Below are 18,593 nucleotides of genomic sequence, written 5' to 3' on the forward strand. Positions count from 1 at the left end.
CCAGCTTACACAGACACTGACAGCTTAGTCTGAGTAGTCAGCACTTGTCAACAGGGCCTCTTATGTCAAAAGCAGGTATCCTCATCTACTACAAAAGCCAGGTATGCCCTCAGTGTATCCTCTCTATGTAGCCCTGGCTGTTCTGGAACTCACTATGTAGAACCTGTTAGCCTCAAACTCACAGAGATCTGCCTGCCTCTGCCTCCCGAGTACTGAGATTAAAGGCGTGCATCACCTCGCCCAGCACATTGTTTCTATGCTTATCAGCTGATAGGCACAGGACTATTTGTTTTTATTATTATTAATAATACAAATACGAATGTCCACACATGCTTAAAGCTTTTATGTAGGCAGGCATTTTTCCATTTCTCTTCAGAGTACATCGTGGGCATGCAATGGGCTGCTCATATGGTAATGCCATGCTCAGTTCTGAGGACTGTGGACCGTTTTCTCGAGTAACTCCATCACCATTGCCCTCACCCAGTAAGCAAGAACTTCAGCTTCCCCACACCCTCACTAGGACTTACTGTTGCCCATTTTCATCACAGCCATCTTGGAGGGAAGGCATGGCACCTCACTGTAGACTGGAGTCACATCTCCCCGATGACTAATGGAGTGCCTCTTATCATAGCTTCTGGTCATCTGGATGCCTCTCCTGACATTTTGTCCCCCAAATACTCAATACAATGTACTCCATCCTCAAAACTTCTTAGCAGATGTGCGTGTCCTTCCTGGGGCTGCTAGGCATAGCTCAAGCATCCCTCCCAACAGGTAGGGGTCACTCGCTAGCACCTGCAGAGACCACTCTGTGGCTGACTGAGGTGATGACAGCTCCATCAAGGACAGGGCTGTGCAGCCTGCTGCCATCCGACCAGGATGGTGGTGCAATGGGAGACAGATGAATAAGGGTGAATAGTGACAGCTCAAAAACTTTATGATCGGATGTGGAGACAGCAGGTAGGAGCAATGAATGCTCATAAGCAAAATGCTTTGGGAACTAAGGGCAGGAGGAGGGGCTGCGGCTGTGGGTGAGGCGCTCATAATCTGGAGCTGGCGAAGGACATGCCTGGCTAGGAGTCCCTGGAAGATGTGCTACCACAGGCTACCGAAGGAATCAGATGCACATCTGCACCTCTGAACATGTGAACAGGTACACTGTGTCATCACAGCTCTCAGTGAATACCACTTCAAGCTGTGGAGAGAGGGGTCTGTGGGGAGAGAAGGTGGACAGACCAAGCTGAAGCCAGAACACAAGGGGTCTTTCTGCTGTACCAGGTGTGGCTCTATCCTCTGCGCTGCAAAGGGTAAGGAATGGCAGAGTCCAATGTGGCAGAAATGCCAAGCTCAGCTCAGGGCCTGTGGATTCAACACCACAACCAAGGCCCATGAGTTCTACAAGTGGTAACATGTGGGGACCTCCCTCTATGGTGCCACTTGGCTCCGTTTACTACAGCCTGAGCTCGGGGAGACAAAGGACAACCCCCCTTTTCAGTAGCCTGTTTCTTCTCCATCACTGGGAGCCTCTGACTGTACGTACAGGCATCTAATGCCAAAGATCTGACCCTGACACTACTCAAGCGCTCTAAAACTAGAACAAAACAAGCTGGGAAGATCTCTTAGCCCTGCCCCCACTTCCAGTCTTCTGTGTTCACCTTAGTATCTTCAAGGTGGTTATCTGCTTTATCAGTCCTGGCTCCATGTCCTTGTCAATACCTCCCAAGCCTGGGTAGCCCTGGCTTGGCAGCCAGCTGTTCTGCGCTGAGCAGACACATTGCATTTGGCTATTGATAGCATGGCTATTTCTGCAACTGCAGCAAAGTGCACAAATCAGCAGTCACAAAAGAGTGGCTTTGGAATCTGCTGCAGCAGGAAAATGCATCCCTTCGAGCTCCACTCTACACATAAGATTCTTCCAGGAAGCCCCACCCTGGTAATTTCCACACTTTGCCCTCCCCTGAAGTCACACACTTGTCATATGAGAGAAATGGGCAGCCCTTCTTTAGAAGACTTTCCAGAACTGAGAGTGTGATACTACATCTCCACACTGAGTGTTATCAGTGACCCCAGCACACCTAGTAGCTATTTTTACCACAAAAGATGCTAACATGACGTCAGAGGGAAAAGGAAATAAGTTGTGCTTGATGATTGCCTCCCCCGACCCGATTTATGACTTTAAGCAAATTCTGTAAAATGGGGACACTATCTCTTCTGAGCATCCTCCACAGACCTCAGCAAACAGAGACAGAAAATGAAGAGAGATGTTCAGAGAAGGGGTCAGAATCAGGCAGGGCCAGAAGATGCCACTGGAAGCCGTGAAGCTAAGGAGGAGCCAGCTACATGAGCCTCACTCATAAGGAAGTAAGGTCTCAGTGGAAGATGGACCATATTATGAGCTAGGCTCTGGTTCAGAAAGCCACAGTTTCAGCCCAGAACCCATATTTACAGGTCGAGACACAGGGACGTTTTTCTGTACCTCTGCTTCCAGCCTATAAAACGGGGATGGGAACAGTGCTGACCTCGTGGAGTCAGGGTAACACAGGACAGTGATTGCCTTGTGTGATGCAGTTGTTAAGTACAAGTTAGCACTGCCACAAAGTAGATTCTGCTTGCCATTAATCTAAACTGAACTAGGGGAACTGAAGACCTTTGGGGACACTAATGGCATCAGCCTTCACTGGGATGATGCTCTTGGGAGCCTTCTCAAAGTAAGAGCAGAAAGCTGGGGTGAGGCCATGTTTGCATTCTTTCTGTACTTAGAGGCTTGGGACTGATACCACCCTGGATGTGTCTATGGGGGTTCAGAGAGGATTAAGGAGAGATGGTGCCTCCAATGTAGGCTCCACCATCCTACAGGCTGGGCTCCGCCAGTGCCAGCATCCTCTCCCTCTGGTTGGCCACAGTTACAGACCAACCCCTCCCTGCTGCAATGGACTGAAACCAGGAGCTAAAATAAGCATTCCTCCCTAAGTTGCTCTCTCTGTTTGGTCACATGCACAGTCCTCTGCTGGACAATGCTGGGTTTTCTGGTTAATGAACACAGAAGCGTCTACATTCTGCAAACTGAATCTTTCCCTTGATTTCTAGTGAAAATAATTTTAGAATGTCATCCCAAAGCCCTGCCTGGGGTGGAAGAGCTAGGTAGACGACAGTGGGAAGTCAGGGGCAGAAGCTAGAGTCAGAGTGCCTAAGCCTGAATTCCAGCCCTGCGTGACTTTGCCCCAGCTATTCAATCCAAGTGTGCCCTGGCCTTGGAATCAGGCAGATCACAGAGGAGCAATGTGAGGGAGGAAGCGGAAGTTGGGGGCCCTTCCTGATGAGACAACAGATGGCTGCCGGGACAAAAAGAGGAAAATTAATTTTCCTGAATAGCACAGTTATAGCAGCTGACATCTGCAGAAGGCCTGCCCAGCTCTGTGCAGGGAAGAGGCCCACGAAGGGCTCTTTTATCTACAGTAAGAATTCTATAGGTGATCAAAAGTTCTGGAAGTGCTATGGGCAAACGTGACCAAAAGTCCTTTAGGACAGAGAATTTCCTAAGTGACAGCATCTATTAGTGGATTCTGAAACAATCTGTACCATGGAAATCAGCTGCTGGACCTCTAGAATTATAAGCACTTCATGTCTAAGTATCTCTGCTATCGAGAACATCACAGGCAGACGCCTGCTGTTTCCGGGCTCTCAGGTCAGTAAGCTGCGCGGCTCATTGAGCAGCCCCCCTACTTTTCTAGTGCTTACCCAATTCATGCCCAGTATTCTCAGTCATGTGACAAATATTAAGTCATTTAACTCATATGGCCCAGTACCCTCCTGAGAAGCATACTGGCATACAATGTCCAGGGCACACTTGGATTGAATAGACCCCCAACTTCCAGTACCTCCCAGCAGGCCAGGCTCTCCAAGATCCCTGCAAAACAGAGCCATAGTAGAACTCTGTGTATCCAAGCCCAAGGTTCTCAAGACTCTAGATTAGTCCAGACACAAACCACAGGGATCTAGGGCTTTAGTTCACTTCTATTCCAAAATTCAACTTAAATGACAATAGAGGCATTTGGTTGGTCTCAGAGCAGCCATAGAAAATTCTTGGAAGGCATAGCAGGTGTCCATGACCTTGAATTGCAGCTGTCAGGGTGCACTGGGGAACAGAGTTCTCGGAACTCAATCAAACGCTTTACTCAGACCTGCCAGGGAACCCGGATGGTATCTTCACAGATAGCATGGAGAGAAGGCGGCATGGTGGGGTCGATGAGGAAAAGGGAAAAGGTGACAGAACATGCTGCCTGGCTCTGTGGGGATGGCCAAGCCAGTCCACCAACCAAAGAAATGACAGACCCACAGAAAACCTGATTCTATTTCCTCTTTCAAACAGAGAAGTACAAATGAGGAATGGAAAACAAAGAACTGTGCTATGGGCAGCCATGTCCTGGCAAGTCTCAACAAAGCCAGACATCTTTTCTACATACCACCAAAATCAACACTGTCTTCTTCTGACCCTTCCTTCCCACAGCCTCTGACATCCTGAAGTCCTTGCCGGTCCCTGCACTCAGAACAAGAGTGTGACCCTGCTGGTCATCAGGACCCCGAGGGATCTTCCCTGCCCAAAGCAGGGCTCCAGCACAGGCTGGAGGCCATGAGTGTTGCTGAGAAAGTGCACTCACAGTCGTGGGTCTGGAACTGACCACGTCATCCTCCGGGATGCCAGGATCGGACTCAGCAAAGACACAAACTCAGACCCTGCTACCCAGGTTAAAAAAGAAATGTGTATATGCACAGGCTCACTTCACAGAGGCCTCCTTGACTCTGGGACACGGAGCCACAGCAGAAGGTTGTCCATCCATATTTCCAGCTGGCCAGCACTCCAGGAGTAGACACGGGAAGGAGACTATGAGCCCTAGCAAAGGGTAACCCAGAGAAAACGAGACCTTCTCGGGGAAGAGTGCAGGCATGATCCACATGACCTCAGAGATCACAAATTGAGACAGTGAGTTGTACATGGGGAAGCAGACGTTCAGGATTAACATACAGAAATGCATTCCTGGGGGCTGGAGAGATGGCTCAGCGGTTAAGGGCACTGACTGCTTTTCCAGAGGACCTGGGTTCAATTCTCAGCACCTACATGGCAGCTCACAACTGTCTATAACGCCAAGATCTCATACCCTTACACAGACATACATGCAAACAAAACATGAATACATATAAAATAAAAATACATTTTAAAAAAGAACTGCATTCCCATCAACTTGTCCAGCAGTAAAATAAAGGATTGCTTCAGAAGTTACCAGGTCCCCCATAGCAGGACAATTAAGCAGAGATCAGATGAAGCATGGATGATGCAAGGGAGATGCTAACATGAAAGAAGACACCCCCAGGTATCCCATCCCTGAGACTGTAATCCTATGGAGAGAAGCAGCCGGGCATAGAGACTCACACCTGTAATTGTAGCACTTGGGAGGCTGAGACAGGAGAATTGCTGCAAGTCTGAGGCTATCCAAGGATACATAGTGAGTTCCTAGCCAGCCTGGACTACCATCTCTTAAAACACAGTGACAGCTATGAGAAAGAAAGGAAGCTGAATAGGAAGGGAATCATGTGAGTCGCCAACCCAATATCCTTCTCAACCTCCTCCAACAGCTCCGCTTACCAGGGAGGAGCATCAGACAGCTCATGACAAGAAAAAGGCAGGAAGGCAAAGCACCACTGGTTGCCATCTCTAGAGAGTGGCATGCGGGCAGCCCCTTTCATGGGAAAATCCACACTGATTCCCAGCACACCATCCATGGGAAAACCCATGCTGATTCCCAGCACACTCTAAGCTTCCATACCAGGAGGCAGAGATTTCAGAAAAGAGTTAAATGGGGTTCCTGAGTGGTTAGGAGGCAGGCTCTAGAACTCAGACTAAAGGGGACTTCTACCCACAATAAATTCTATCACCTTGGAAGGATGAAGATGGGAGGATGGAAAGACCAATGAATGGGTGGATGGGTAGACAGGTTGCAAGCAGAAGGCATTACAGTGCAACCTTAATGGTAAGAGATGTTGTAATCTAAGCCATGTTGTACCTATACCAGTGTTGACGCTATGTATGGCCTACCTGGATATAGTTCACCCTCACCACTAAGATTTCTTGATGTTCAAAACTCTCGGCAATCCCATGCTGATCACAGCACCACTAAGAGAGGAAAAGTAATCAAAGCTGTTTTGCTGCAGAGACATGGAAAGGCTGAAGCAGACATCTGGCTCTCCCAAATGACCAAGGACAGAGGTGTGAGGTCATTCCATGAGGCCCGAACACTAGGGCAGGGGCTAGAATATGTTTAAATGTTCTAGTGAAAGACTGTATTATTCTTAGATGCAGATACATGCTACAAATTCCAAAGGAGGGGACTCTGCTCCAGGATGTAGGGGAGCTGAATATAAGGCTGCCAATCCTCTCAAACCTACACTTTTCTCACTTTTCCTAAGCACAGAGAAGAGCCTAAGGATGCCTTCTACCTAGGCCTTAGGTGCAGAGGCCAGGGACCTAGGCAACCACACTGTCAAAGCTGAACAGGCAGTGAAGTTTGGGGCGCAAGTCTGCAGAGGCTTCTCTGCATCAGAAGATGGGAGGGTGATGAGAAGCAGGGAATATGTAACCGCTACCATCACCCCAACCTTTCTCCCACCTTCTTATGGATTCCTCTCCTCCCTTCCTTCCCCATCTAGGCCCTCAACCTCCGCAAAGCATCTCCAGACCTTAACTGGAACATGCTCATCTACAGGCAAGCTATGGAGAGTCTGCTGACTGACTCCATTTTCTTCCAGAACTACATTCCTGGAAAGGAATTTTGCTTGGTCTAGTGCTTTGTTATTAGTTAAGTCTGAGGTTACTTAGAAAAATATTCAATGGAATTTTTTAAATTATCAATAACAATCAACAACTATTTCAAGGAATGGGAGAAAACATTTGAAGAACCAATGGATCCAGAAACCATCAGCACCAGCGTCTGAGATAAGCTAACTAAAGCTTCCAAGAGTCCTGGCCAAGGGTGGCAGCAAGTGTGAGCTTTCTATCAGGTTCACCTGGCAGTGGCTGGGCTCCATCTGGCACACAGGTGTGCTGTTTGGCTAGTGGATTGCTTGTTTAATTGTTAATATTTAAACATTCCCAACAGAGACTTCAATCTCTTTAAAAGAAAAATCAGATGTGACAACACTGGGCCAATATTCATGTAAAAAGCAATAATAATGAAAGAAAGGAAGGAAAGGAAAAACCAAAACAACACCCAAAGCAAAAAATTCAGAAACACCATTCAACAATTCGGTCATAAAAGGATCTCCAATTAATTGCTCTCCTTTCCCTCTCCTTCATGATATATATACATATATATATACATATATATATGTATATATATCATGCATTACTTCCTGGAGGTATTTTCCTGAAATTACACTGTTCGAGGCTGTACCCTATGTTCTGAGTCACAGAAGGACCCTTCTGCCTATTACAGTAAGTTACATTCACCAGAATATCACCCCCCCCTTTTGATCCTTGGAATTAATCTGATGTCCTCTCACTTCATAACTTAAAACAAAACCACCACCAGCACCAATAGTCCACTCTGGTGTGGAACTGGAGCTCTTCCAGCACCGTCTGCACAGGTGACTGGGAGGCACCTGCACACCACAGCTCATCACACACAATCCGTGTGCTCTGTGTCCCAGAGTTCCCAGGGTTCTGGCTAGCAAAGGCAGATCAGATAGCTGTTCCCAGTCATTTCAGTCTCCTTTGGGCCAAACAGGGCAACGGACTCTACTTCTCCCCATCTGAAAACTTGCACTGTTTGATCACAGGCTGATGCTTAACCTTGGACAGCAGCCAAAGGAAGATGAGGCATGTCTGGAGGGTGGCTGTAGACAGGTCACACTCTAGTCCTCCCAAACCCTGCTAACAACTTGGCAGAAGAAATAATCAAAGAAATGTGGGTGTCCCTCTTCTATTCTGGTTATTCTAAAGAGTAAGACTAATTTTTAACCTTCGTCTTGCTTCAAGAGTATCTTCCAGCTCTCTGAAATGAACTGCAATTACACTATTATGAACATAAAAATCTTGTTCCTTGACAGTCCGAGTAGAGTGCTGGGGTCATGTTGCCTTTTTATAGTTTCAAGTTCACAAGCATTGGGCCAGTGGAGATAGGGTGGTTCTGGCAGCAAAGAAAAAGGTTTCCATGCAGACAGTGGGCTTCATTTTATTAAGGGAGGCAGTAAGTATTTTTACAGGGCCAAGGGGAACAAGTGGAGGCAGAGAAGCAGTCATATGCACGGCCCCTTTCTCCATACTGATGACATTAATGAGGTCCCAGGAGCGTCTCTATGACGCGCCAGTCTCATAACGAGAGCTCATCTGCACAGGCAGGGACACAGCACGCATCTGGGCCATTCATTATATGCCGAGCACCTCTAGCTCCAGCATAAGCTCATCTCTCACATATAGTGATACAAAAGTTCCAAGGATGGGGACAGCTGTGAGGGCCAAGTTCCCAAATAATGACACATTCACAACTCAGCTCCTAGATGGGATGGGGGGGGGGAATGAACTCAGCCACTCTCAAATAAAGGAAGAAGTCCAGGGACTCTCCATAATCAACAGTAAAAGGCTGTATACACAAGGTGCTCAATTCAAAACTAAGCTCAGTCTGAACACTTGATGTCTTAGTAAAATCAATTCTGTTGCTAACCTGGAGGTACAGGGGCTGGGAACTGAGCCTCCATGTCACTTTGTCACTGGAGAAAAGCAGCTGAAACCTGTGTCTGAGGTGGCCCTGGAGCCATCGTAAGACATAGCTCACCACACTTAACTCAGTCCTTTCCACATGCTGTTTGCCATAGGTTCCTTTCACATACATGCCACCATGGTTCAGCCATGCTATCCGTGCCACTAGCCACCCTCCCCAAGTCTTTTATGTTGCCTAGGTTGCTAATACGGTTCATTCAGAGACATTTATTCGGCATGAATAAAGCTGTTTCGGCCAATGGCTTAGCAAAGTAAAGCCAAGCAGGAAATCCAGAGAGAGAGAGAGAGAGAGAGAGAGAGAGAGAGAGAGAGAGAGGTCAAAGAGATGCCATGTATGCCATGTAGCCGCTGAAGGAGAAAGATGTCAGAACATTACTGGTAAGCCACAGCCCTGTGGCAATACACAGATGAATAGAAATGGGTTTATTTAAGATGTAAGGATCACTGTAGACAGATCCTTGTCTCCTGTAATATGGTCAGCTTCTGTTCTGCAAACAAGCCACCTTACTGAAAGTGTGCAGCAAGAGGACAATCCAGTGTGTACAGAGGCTGAACTGATGAGACCGCTTTCTTTGGGGGAGGAGGGAAAGGGAGAACACAGAATTCTACACAATCTCAGTAGCAAGGAAGCTAGAATTTATACTTTCTCAGTCTTCCCCATGAGGCAAGCAGGCTTGTATGGCAGGTAAGAACTTCCTCAAACAGAGGCTACTAACATTACCTTAGTCCCAGCTTCATATACGAGGAAACATGGGCTTGGGAGTTAAGTGCCTCCCCTCATACCACAACATTCATCAGTGGCTGAGCTAGGACTCAGGGTAACACTGCTCCTGCCAGGAAGTATAAATATATCATCTAAATTAATCCCCTATCAGCTCTGCTGAGAACAGTGTTATAATCCCTACTTCTCAGCTAAAGAAACTAACCTCAGAGACATTAGCTAATTCTCAAGATCCCATGACTGTAGAATAGCAGAAGTGGGATCTGTCCATGTCCTCCCTTCCTACCCAGCATGCCCCTGAGAGCCCTGTACCAGTTTCAGGAAAGATTAAGCCAAGTACAGAGAAGCGAGGTGGACATGTTCATCCTAGCACCTGGAAGGAGGCAAGGCTGGCACAGGTTGTCAACAGAGCAACCATGTGATCCAAGAGCTGAAGAAACGGACACTGAAAATACTGACACAAAAGCAAATTCCTGGCTCTGGTGCATGAACTAACAGGACCCCCTGCTGCTCTGCCACAGCTTCATGGTGTGTCTAGGCTTGTTCCAGGACACACTGGCCCCTACCAATAAATCTGCCATTCAGGGGCTTATCAGGTGAAAAGCTCCAAGGCAAAGTGACCTGCTACTGCTGCTCAGGCTCCTGTCTTCTCTCTGTCAAGCACTAGGGTTAGCAGAAGCCAGAGACCTGAAGCTTAGTCATTGCATTACCAGGCTGCCTGGCACTATGGCCTACTCAATAACCTGGGCCAGCTTGGCTCCTAGCTCCTTGCAGGGTGGTCCTCCTTGAGCTAGGCACTCTGAGGCAGAGACCATACTCACTCTAGCCCTGGTTACCTTGCATGTCCCACTTCCATACCCTTTGTTCCTGCCCAGGCTCTTGAAGGAAAGTCAGATCACTCACCTCTGCTGGAAAGACATTTTCCAAGTGGGGTCAGGGAAACTTGGGGAAAACAAATAAGGTGCTTTGTTGGATGCGATGTTCAGATAAACAACAAATGACTTCAGTTTGAGTGTGTGCATACACTATCTAGAACACACTATTACACGAAACAATATCTGGTACTCACTGCAAGTTCTACATCCCTGGCGTCCTGTCCCGGCACCTACTATAGTTAGGGGTCATATAGAATAGGAGTTCATGAAACAAAGATGATAGTTAGATGATGGATGGATAGATGGACTGACGGAAAGACAGATAATAGGTAGACACATAGATGATAGACGAATAGGTGATAGACAGGCAGACAGCTCTCTCCACACAGAGGGAAAACAGAGGATCCTGTGACTTGCAGCACATCCCACAGCTAATTGGTGCCACTGCCTTTACATCAGCTGCTTGAGCTGTTCCTATGACGTCATACTAAATTCTACAGGATGCACATAAGGAAGGCCCAAGTGCTCCCCGCACTTCCAATGCATCACAGGAAGCCATCCCACCAGGTCATGCTTGCACACTTCAGGTGTGAGTCGCAGAGCAGGCCCCACAGGTCTCTTTCCCTTTGACACCCACCCCAGTCACACAGCACCACAGAGAAGCTCATCAGGGGTCCAGTTCCAGATACAGCTGCACAGAAAGGTCAAAGGAGGGAAGGGCAGCATTCTATCCAAGATGACCAGGTCCTTGATTTTCAGATGAAGAAAGTCAAGGTTTGGTTTGACTTGACCAAACTGTGACAGGGACCCACAGAGGGAAGCATCCTCCACCCATACTCCAACACTCCCCGACCCTGCAGCACTGTCCAGAAAGCAGTCAGTTTGATGTGTTTGTGAGGAAAAAATGTGAAAAAGCCATTTGTCAAATGCATGGCGGGAAACATTTCTCCCCACCCTTCTGCAAGCCTGAGACATTTAACGACTCACAATAGAGGGGAAGTCACCATAAAAAATGACTTGCTGTGTGCCCTTTGAAGTAAAGTAACTGTGGGACAAGTGACTATAAAACCCATACAGCCGGGGGACTGGAGTCTATTCCTGCTCAGTGAATTTCCAGAACCAAGTGTACTTGCTTCCCCAGTCACGATGCATCCAGGGTTACAGCATTTTCTTATCCATTTCTGAGGATGCTATCAGATTCCATTTGTAACAAGCAATTTGTCCACATCACATCTGGCCACTTGGGGAGGGCCCTGAGCACCAGTTGTTAGGGGAGGGAGTCTGCAGGCAACAAGTTGTGGGTTCCCCATAAACTGTGTTGCCCATGTCTAAGGAGCATGGGCCCAGCATCCCCTCAGAAGGGCCCAGCTTCACCTCTACTTGTGTAGGTACCATTAACTGGACTCTTCTCTTCTTCCAACCTTTTCCTCCTATCACCCAAGCCCCAGCCTCCCTCCCTGGCCCCCAGTCGGGTGACTTCTCCAAAGTAGGGGAGGACGATCAATGATCTTTCAGGTCCCTGGGCTCTCCCGTTCCCACATAGATGAAGGCCATGTGTGTACATACAAAGGCAAATGCATGTATACTATGTTCCTAGTCTGCCACCAGCCAAGCCATTCGCAGGCCCAGCAAACACTAAACACACACACTGTAACAGGTGATCCCTGGACACTGTAGTGTAGGATACTCATTAGCTGCCTTGATTTATTATGAGTCTTTTACAACTTGTAGGGGTAGTTTACGGCTGAAGGTCAATGCATGTTGGCTGAGTACCTTTCTTAAGGCTCTGCCGGTAGCAGGTTCTCATGGTCCTCACTGCACACAATGATTAAAATGCAGAAAGTAAGGGAAATTTAATTTGAATCCACCACCCTTCAGGTGTTTCTTCTGGGAAGGCCAGATAATTAAACTGATTTAAGTTCTATCATTATAAAAGTCTAGTTCTGCAGAAAACAAAAATTTGGCCAAGATTATCTGTAACAAACGTGATGAGGTTTTAATGTATTATAAAGAGCCAACTTTGTCATTCAGGTGTTGCTGATGTAACCATCTGATAACCAGCCAGTGTAAATGTCCTAGGGCCTGGGTCTGAGCAGGAGGGGATTCACTGCACACAATGGCTGAAGGTAGAGCAGGGTGGAGGAGTCATGAGCACCAAAGCTGGAGAGAGAGGCCTCAGGATTGGAACCCAATCTTGAGAACTTCACATTCTGTAGTCCACATGGCAGGTTTGCTCTGGGGAACCTGAGTCAGCATTATGTAAGGCGACAGCCCACAAAGCCCCGGGAGTTCTCAGCTCATTTGAGGCTTCGCAGGAATTTCCTGTTACAAGACCTGAGACTGCAAAGAGCCACCACTAACCCAGCCTGTCCTCCTCCTCCATTGGTGGGGGAAACTCAGCTCTGAGTCAAGAGATGCCAAAGCTGGCAGCTCTCTGATGACTTCTCGCAGTATCTGAGCCAGCACAAGGCGGCACAGAACTAAGGGTCCCAGGAGCCCAAAGAAGAAAAATTCTAGGTCTTCAGGAGCAAACTTGATCAGAGTTGGCTTTGGGAGAGGTTGTTAATCTACCAGGCAGAGGTGGAGGTGGGGAGGGGTGAGTTGACCTCAGCTGTAACTGGCTCTGAACACAAACTTACTTCTGCTCTTCTTCCCCCCCCCCTCTCTCTCTCTCAACATAACACATGTGCAACACATGCGGACCATGGCAGGGAGTAAAGCACCACCGCACCACCCCCTTTGTACCCAAGACCTGTGCTGGCTTTGGGGAGCATCTCCTTGGTTTTCCCTGTGATTTTTAGCCGTGGTGTTTGCTTGCCTATCATCATACAAAGCTACGCGTGTTCTTTCTTTTCCTGCTATACAGTACTCAACTGGGTAGAGACATTTTATTTAACCACTCTGCTGTCAGGAACATTTAAGAGGTGTAGAGAACATTCTGAGCATGTCTCCTGGCTTCTCTGTGATATACCACTTGACAAGGAAGTGCCTGTTTACCCTGACCAGTGTCCTCAGCTGCTTCTACTGCTCCCTCTGCACGACTGTCCACCCACTCTCCTTTGGTGTGACAGCCACAGTAACAGGAGGTCAGTGAAAACACAGCTCACCAGGCTGGAGGGGAAATCCTGACACCGCTGCCAGACAAAGCCTAGGATTTTTTAAATTTTATTTATTGTTTTATTGAGCTGCATATTTTTTCCTCTCTTCTCTTCCTTCTTCCCCTCCCCCATGGCTCCAACACTCCCAATTTACTCAGGAGATCTTGTTTTTTTTTTCTCCTTCCTATTCCATGTATAGGGTCCTCTTTGCTGTTTAGGTTCTCTAGGGTCTGGTTATCGTTTGCTTTACGTCTAAAAGCCACACATGAATGAGTACATATTATATTTGTCTTTCTGGGTCTGGGTTACCTCACACAGTATGTTTTTTTTTTTTTTCTAGTTCCTACAATTGGCCTACAAATTTCAAGATGTCATTATTTTTTATCACTGAGTAGTACTCTTTGTGTAAATGTACCACATTTTTCTTACCCATTCTTTGCTTAAGGCATTCAAGTTGTTTCCAGGTTCTGGCTATTACGAATAATGCTGCTATAAACATAGCTGAGCAAATGACCTTGTGGTATGATTGAGCATTCTTTGGGTATATGCCCAAAAGTGGTATTGCTGGTCTTGAGGTAGATGGATTCCCAATTTTCTGAGAAATTGCCCTACTGATTTCCAAAGCAAATGTACAAGTTTGCACTCTCACCAGCAATGAAGGAATGTTTCCCTGACTCCACATCCTCTCTAGCATAAGCTGTCTTCAGTGTTTTTGATCTTGGCCATTCTGACAGGTGTAAAATGGTATCTCAGAGTTGTTTTGATTTGCATTTCTTTGATGGCTAAGGATGCTAAGCACTTCCTTAAGTGTCTTTCAGCCATTTGAGATTTCTCTGTTGAGAGTTCTCTGTTTAGGTCTGTACCCCCTTTTTCATTGAATAATTTGATATTTTGATGTCTAGTTTCTTAAGTTCTTTGTATATTTTGGAGACCAATCCTTTGTCAGATTTGGGGTCGGTGGAGATCTTTTCCCATTCTGTAGGCTGCCGTTTTGTCTTGTTGACCATGACCTTTGCTTTACAGAAGCTTTTCAGTTTCAGGAGGTCCCATTTATTAATTGCTGCTCTCAGTGTCTGTGCTACTGGAGTTATATGTAGGAAGTGGTCTCCTGTGCCAATACATTCAAATGTACTTCCCACTTTCTCTTCTATGAGGTTCAGTGTGGTTGGTTTTATGTGGCGGTCTTCGATCCATTTGGACTTGCTTTCTGTGCATGGTGATAGATATGGATCTATTTGCACTCTTTTGCATGTTGATATCCAGTTATGTCAGCACCATTTGTTGAATATGCTCTTTTTTTTCATTTTATACTTTTAACAAAGTCAAAAACCAGGTGTTTGTAGATGTGTGTTGCTATCTGGGTCTTCAATTTGATTCCACTGGTCCTCCTGTCTGTTTTTATGCCAATACCAGGCTGCTTTCAGTACTGTAGCTCTACAGTAGAGTTTGAAGTCAGAGATCATGATACCTCCAGAAGTTCCTTTATTGTACAACATGGTTCTGGCTATCCTGGATTTTTTGTTTTTCCATATGAAGTTGAGTATTGTTCTTTTGAGGTCTGTGAAGAATTTTGTTGGGTATTGCACTGAATCTGTAGACTGTTTTTTGTAAGATTGCCCATTTTTACTATGTTAATTCTACCTATCCAAAAACATGGGAGATCTTTCCATTTTCTGACTTCTTTCTTCAAAGATTAAAGTTCTTATCATAAAGGTCTTTCACTGTTTGGTTAGAGTTACCCCCAAGATATTTTATGTTATGTGTTATATTATGTGCCTAGGATTTTTAACCTTGTGAGCTTAACCAGAGCCAACAACCTGAACAACTAAGCTTTTTGAAGAAAAAAGTCCCAGCATCCTCCCCTCTAGGGGGGGCAGCCTCTCCAGCTCTGGAGCAGACCCCCTCCCTTCCAAAGTCAGCAGACATGCTTCCAAGTACAGAAACACCACATGCTGCTGCACCCAAGCAGCAAAAGAGAGGGCAGAATGGGAGGAGCTCCTCAGGCTCCCTCCAACAGCCAGCACCTACCTGTACACCGGCTGCATCTCTCGGGCTATGCCGATAACAGCACCTGGCAGGAAGTTGTCAAACTCCTCGAACAGCTCTCGGATGTTGGTTTTGTACTTCAGGTCAAGGTCCAGCTGAATGATCCGTAGGATCTCTGGAGGAATAATTTCAAAACAGGACAGTAAGATTAGGTATGCTACCATACCTCTGTAATCCAGCTACTTACTCAGGAGGCTGAGGCAGGGGGATTGGGGATTGGGATCTGGGATGGTCTGGGATGTATAATGAGCCTTAAAAATTAAAATGATAAACACAGGCCTACATCCTGGGAGACTTGGTGCCTAACAGAAAGTAGAGAACACACATGGCTACTGGCTTGTTGCTGTAGTTGTTGAATGATACAAAGTCACTTTAAGCAACCTGAAACCCTTTCTAACTGCAGAATCCATTCTGTTCAATCCCAAGGGCCCCTCTGTCCATCTAGCCTCTGACTAGGCGAGTGTCCTAGAAGGTACATACTATGGACCCCTGTGTAAACCCAAGGCATCCAGGTGATTTCACTTTGGGGTCAGAGACTGCCAGACAAGAAGGATAAAAGATACTATCACCTCAGGCCTGGATACAGACATCCTGTAAACCTCTGGAAGAGGAGGATTTGGGCTGGGTCCTATGCATGGACAAGAATGGGTGGGTGAAGTAATATTCATGCCCAACTCAGAGTGCTGGGGTGTCCTGTTCCCCCCCCCCCATTCCCATCCCTGCTTTCAGCAACCCTTTTCTAGCCTGCTCAGCTGCAGGGCATCATTGCCCCCTGGAGGACAGAGACCAGCACTTGGCCATTTTGGCCTCTGTCAGTGGTGCAGAATTTGGCATTTGACAGGGGGGGAGGGGGGGGTCCAAGAAGCAATAGCCATTCTTTAAGTTGGTTTACAGAAAAATCACAACTTGTCAGAAAAACTGATTCATTTGTTACTTGTTCTGTTTTCCTATGTGAGACAGAAACAAAGCCTTCATTGATATTCTATGTGACTTTTCTACAACATAAAAGAGCCAAAATTACAACAGATGAGAATCCAGCTGCTCAGGGCAGAGCAAAGCAATAGAGCAGCAAGCTGCCTGCTCTGGGTATAGGGCTGGGAGGAAGGTCTGCCCAGGCAAATGAGGACCCCACGGCTGCCAGCATCACACTACAACCCCTACACGAGGACTAAAGAGGCTGTTTCCTCCTGCAGCCATAAACAATGTCAAAACCAAAGCCTGGAAGCCGGAGCTGCCTGCTAATAACCCGGGAGTCTATGTGTCTAGGAGCCTTAGCAGTGACTCTGCGGGCCTGGGGATGAGGCCCTAAGCCAAGGGTGGAGAGCAGACACAGGTCACAGGGGTCCTGCTGCTCTAGAAGGCAGTCTGGGACACAGGGGAAGGACCCTGATGACAGCCCTAGGGAAAGACAATGTTTGTCAGGAAAGAATGTCCTTGCATGAAAGTTAGAGTCCCCAAGTTCTTTAAGTTCTGCTGAGCTATATCAATGGTTGGCTATCTGGGTCTGGAGACATCCCCAAAACAAGTATTTTCTCCAGACATTTTTCTTTCTTTTTGTCCATTGTCTGTGGCATGAGCATTCACACCCATATCTCAAGTACCCATTACATACAGCAAAGCAGAGCCTTAGGGAGACAGGGACAGGACACACTACCATCTCCAGCGGTAAAACCCTATCACCCTGAGTCTGTGAATGAAGAAGACAGAGACTAGGTCATTGACCCTTGATAATGACTGGGCTGTGAAGGTAAGAAAGGCCTCACCTCCACATCCCCAGGGAGGACTTCTGTCAACCACAAGGTAGCTCTACCCACTAATGTACAATTCCCAGTTTTAGAAGAACTAGTGACTTAGAAAGGTTAAAAAACAAGGGGCTGGAGAGGTGGCTTAGTGGTAAGAGCACTGACTGCTCTTCCAGAGATCCAGGTTCAATTCCCAGCACCCACACAACAATTCGGAACCATCTGTAACTCACAGCTCCAGGGGATCTGACACCTTCTGTCCTCTGCAGGCACTACATGTACACGGTGCACAGACATACATGTATATGCACATAAAATAAAAATAAATTTAAAAAGTATAATAGACAAGCCAGGCATAGTGGCATATACCTGTAATTTCAACACTTGAAAGATAGGGGCAGGAAGATCAGGAGTTTACAGCTAGCCTCAGCTACATAGCAAGTTTGAAGTCAGTCTGGGCTATATAAAACCTCCTCTGAGAAATAAAAGGTTAAAAACCAGGAGCCTCACTCAAGAAGTCAATGGTGGAGTAAAAAAGGAACTCCGACTTGACTCTGAAGCCAGTACCCCCAAGCTCCTTCCACATGATTCCCTCTGAGCAGAGGGGCTCACATGCAGATTCTTGATCCATCACTCACCACCCCAGGAACACACAGAAGGACTGAAGGCAGCCAGAAAGAAATCACCTCGGGCAATCGCCTGGCCAAAAGTAGATTTCAAGGGAAGCAAACAAAGCAATTATGGTAATTTCACTGCACTCACTGATACGGAAGTCATCAGTGGTCAGCCCATCCCTTGCCATGTGCATCCTCTGCTGTCCAGGCACCACAGTCCTAGCGTTCTGCTGCAGCTCTGCGCAGGTCCCGGTGGACAACTATGGCCTCATCTGTCCTGCACCGTCAACATCTCCAGTCATCCATCACTGCCTCCTCCTAGAAAGTGCATTCCTAGAGGACGGGTGTACCCTGGGAGGGCAGAGCAGACATCAGTGTCCCTTTGCTCAGAGGCTGTACTAATCTCGGCACTGGTCCAATTTTAGTATTTAGGTTACTAAGGGAGTATTGGATCTTCCTAAAGATCCCTGTCTCCCTCACTGGTACAGTTCCTGTCTCAATGGGCCCCTAATGGGCTCATAACCTGAGTACTTCCCCTTAGGAACATTCCTCTTAGGGAATGTAGCCCACAACACAGGAATCTGAGATCCTTGAGCACTGCTTATAACTCATCCTTAAAACACCTCTCAGAGAGTCATCACCCCCCGTGTCAGTCCTGCATCCAGGGAGGTAACTGGCTGAAAAGGAGAACTGGTCCAGCTCACCAAGGAGTCACCCTTCACCTGGAGGC

At 47.1% G+C, this 18,593-nt stretch overlaps 1 protein-coding gene across 2 annotated transcripts in view; it reads right to left on the reverse strand.

Annotated features, from left to right (window-relative positions):
* The window catches only part of Xxylt1 (xyloside xylosyltransferase 1), a 129,583-nt gene that overhangs the window by 36,825 nt on the left and 74,165 nt on the right, over window positions 1-18,593 (reverse strand). For both annotated transcript variants that reach the window (XM_050159881.1, XM_050159882.1), the window contains exon 3: window positions 15,490-15,622. In XM_050159881.1, coding sequence (XP_050015838.1) covers window positions 15,490-15,622 — 133 coding nt within the window. The remainder of the gene's footprint in view (window positions 1-15,489; window positions 15,623-18,593) is intronic.

Source organism: Alexandromys fortis, unplaced genomic scaffold (genome assembly GCF_014885135.2).
Source record: "Alexandromys fortis isolate MF-2015 unplaced genomic scaffold, M_Fortis_MF-2015_v1.1 scaffold_119, whole genome shotgun sequence".
In the NCBI taxonomy this organism is placed as follows: domain Eukaryota; kingdom Metazoa; phylum Chordata; class Mammalia; order Rodentia; family Cricetidae; genus Alexandromys; species Alexandromys fortis.